The sequence below is a fragment of the Bison bison genome, unplaced genomic scaffold (assembly GCF_000754665.1).
Source record: "Bison bison bison isolate TAMUID 2011002044 unplaced genomic scaffold, Bison_UMD1.0 scf7180017864331, whole genome shotgun sequence".
In the NCBI taxonomy this organism is placed as follows: Eukaryota; Metazoa; Chordata; class Mammalia; order Artiodactyla; family Bovidae; genus Bison; species Bison bison.
Genome location: NW_011494903.1, coordinates 3,819,970 through 3,823,049, shown reverse-complemented (window position 1 = coordinate 3,823,049; position 3,080 = coordinate 3,819,970). Strand labels below are relative to the sequence as shown.

The 3,080-nt window shown below is 36.2% G+C and overlaps 1 protein-coding gene across 5 annotated transcripts in view; it reads right to left on the bottom strand.

Annotated features, from left to right (window-relative positions):
• RICTOR (RPTOR independent companion of MTOR, complex 2) overlaps window positions 1–3,080 on the bottom strand; it is a 136,968-nt gene that overhangs the window by 48,980 nt on the left and 84,908 nt on the right. For all 5 annotated transcript variants that reach the window (XM_010853745.1, XM_010853746.1, XM_010853747.1 and 2 more), the window contains exon 9: window positions 1,995–2,062. In XM_010853745.1, coding sequence (XP_010852047.1) covers window positions 1,995–2,062 — 68 coding nt within the window. The remainder of the gene's footprint in view (window positions 1–1,994; window positions 2,063–3,080) is intronic.

Below are 3,080 nucleotides of genomic sequence, written 5' to 3'. Positions count from 1 at the left end.
CATTCTGAAGGAGATCAGCCCTGGGATTTCTTTGGAAGGAATGATGCTAAAGCTGAAACTCCAGTACTTTAGCCACCTCATGAGAAGAGTTGACTCACTGGAAAAAGACTCTGATGCTGGGAGGGACTGGGGGCAAGAGGAGAAGGGGACGACAGAGGATGAGATGGCTGGATGACATCACTGACTCGATGGACTTGAGTCTCAGTGAACTCCGAGAGTTGGTGATGGACAGGGAGGCCTGGCATGCTGCGATTCATGGGGTCACAAAGAGTCAGACATGACTGAGCGACTGATCTGATCTGATTTGATGTATAAAACAGATAACTAATAATAACCTACTGTATAGCACAGGGAACACTGCTCAATACTTTGTAATGGCCTATTTGAGAAGAAAAAAATGTTTTAAAGTGGATATATGTATAACTGATTCACTTTGCTGTACACCTGAAACTAACACAACATTGTATATAAACTGTACTCCAATAAAAAAATTTTTACAACAAAAGTAAAAATGGACAAATGAGACCTAATCAAATTTTTAAGCTTTTACATACAGAGGAAACCATAAACAAAATGAAAAGACAACTTACAGAATGGGAGAAAGTATTTGCAAATGAAGCAACTGACAAGGGATTAACTTCCAAAATATCTAAACATGTCACACAACACAGTAACAAAAAAACAAAGCAATCTAATTAAAAAAAAAAGAAAGAAGGCCTACGTAGATATGTCTTCCAATAACACATGCAGATGGTCAACAGGCACACAAAAAGATGTTCAACATCACTAATTATTATTAGACAAATACAAATCAAAACTACAATGAGGTTATCACCTCACACCAGTAAGAATGTCCATCATTAAAAAGTCTACAAATAATAAACACTGGAGAGGCTGTGGAGCAACAGAAAGCCCCTCACACTATTGGCAGGAATGTAAATTAATGTAGCCATTATAGAAAATAGTATGGATGTTTCCTTAAAAACTAAAAATAGAGTTACCATATGATCCTGGAATTCCACTCCTGAGCATATATCCAGGGAAAACTGTAATGTGAAAAGAACATCCACCCCAGTGTTCACCACAGCACTATTTTAATAGTTTAAGACACAGAAGCAACTTAAATGTCCATCAACAGATGAACAGATAAAGAAGATGTGGTATATATATAAAATGAAATATTATTCAGTTATAATATAGAATAAAATAATGGCATATGTAGCAACACAAATGGACCTACAGATTATCATCGTACTAAATGAAGTCAGACAAAGACAAATACTATATGATATCACTTATATGTGGAATCTAAAATGTGATACAAATGAATTTATTTATGAAATCATAAACAGACTTGCAAACAGAGAAAACAAACATATGGTTACCAAGGGGGAAAAGAAGTGAGGGAGCAATAAATTAGGAGTTCAGATTTATAGATACACACTGCTATATATAAAATAAACAAGGTCCTGCAATATAGGTATAGCACAGGCAACTATATTCATTATAACAAACAATAATGGGAAGAATATGAAAAAGAACATATATATATATCTTTCTCTGAATCACTCTGCTATACACCAGAAGCACATTATATATCAACTGTATTTCAATAAGAAATTTAAAGAACACATCCCAAAACAAAATAAACAAAAGGAAAGGTATTTGGGACTACTATCTTGCTTATTAGGTATTTATAACATTCTACATTATACTTTAAGGTAAGAAACTTTAGCTATGTATTCAACTAACATTTTTAAAATCTTTTTTGGTACAGATCATGTTCAAATTTTTTATTTAAATGCCTAAGTTATCATCAGCATGTTGACTTACAAATGGTCAATTTTAATACTGTGTATTAAACCCCTCTTGGTTCTAATGATAACACATAAAAAAAGACCATGCTAACATATAAATGAGATGCTACAATAAGTTAACATTTGAAAAAATAGTCGTTTGTCTTATATGATACAAAGTAACACAGAGGAACTTACCTGCCCATGACCGGAATGTTGCTATGATTCCCATTTTACTGGCTAGAAACCTTGCTTCTCTGTCTTCTCTGTTGGATGGGGTGGGGGTAGAGTCAAACAAATTAAATGTTTAAATAAAAAGTTAGTTTTGCCCTATTACTATATCAGAGTAACAGCTATCACTACTTAATATTTAAGTATTACATAGGAAATTTAAAATACATTTAAAAAAATAAAGATAAGATCTACCTCAAAGCAAATTACTCAATTATGTACTTACTGATCACGCCTTCCCACATGTGAAATTCATGTTTTAAAACAAATTATAAATTCCGCTTTTCTGAGTTCTACTTTTCCTGCTCTTTCTGAAAATTTAGATAGCTCACTAACACCTGTAAGCATTGGCAACACCACCACCCTGCTTAAGAAGCATCTCTGTCAAAAGACTGCCCTTTAGCAAAGAAAATTACCACATAAACCTCTGTTACTACATGTGTTCTCTTTACTTCAAAAGTCTTGTTCCAAACTTATCTGAGCAAGCTTATTCTACTTATTCTACCAAGCAAGCTCAACAAGCTGTATATTCACTAATATTATTAAATAATTAGGTATTTTTGGCTGCACGGGCGCAGGAGGGCCTAGAGGAGCTATTCCATATTGAAGGTCAGGAAGGGCGGTGCTGAGGAGATACCCCTCGTCCAAGGTAAGGAGCAATGGCTGCGCTTTGCTGGAGCAGCCATGAAGAGATACCCCACGCCCAAGGTAAGAGAAACCCAAGTAAGACGGTAGGTGTTGCAAGAGGGCATCAGAGGGCAAAAACACTGAAACCATACTCACAGAAAACTAGTCAATCTAATCACACTAGGACCACAGCCTTGTCTAACTCAATGAAACTAAGCCATGCCCGTGGGGCAACCCAAGACGGGCAGGTCACGGTGGAGAGATCTGACAGAATGTGGTCCACTGGAGAAGGGAATGGCAAACCACTTCAGTTTTCTTGCCTTGAGAACCCCATGAACACTATGAAAAGGCAAAATGATAGGGTACTGAAAGAGAAACTCCCCAGGTCCGTAGGTGCCCAATATGCTACTGGAGATCCGTGGAGAA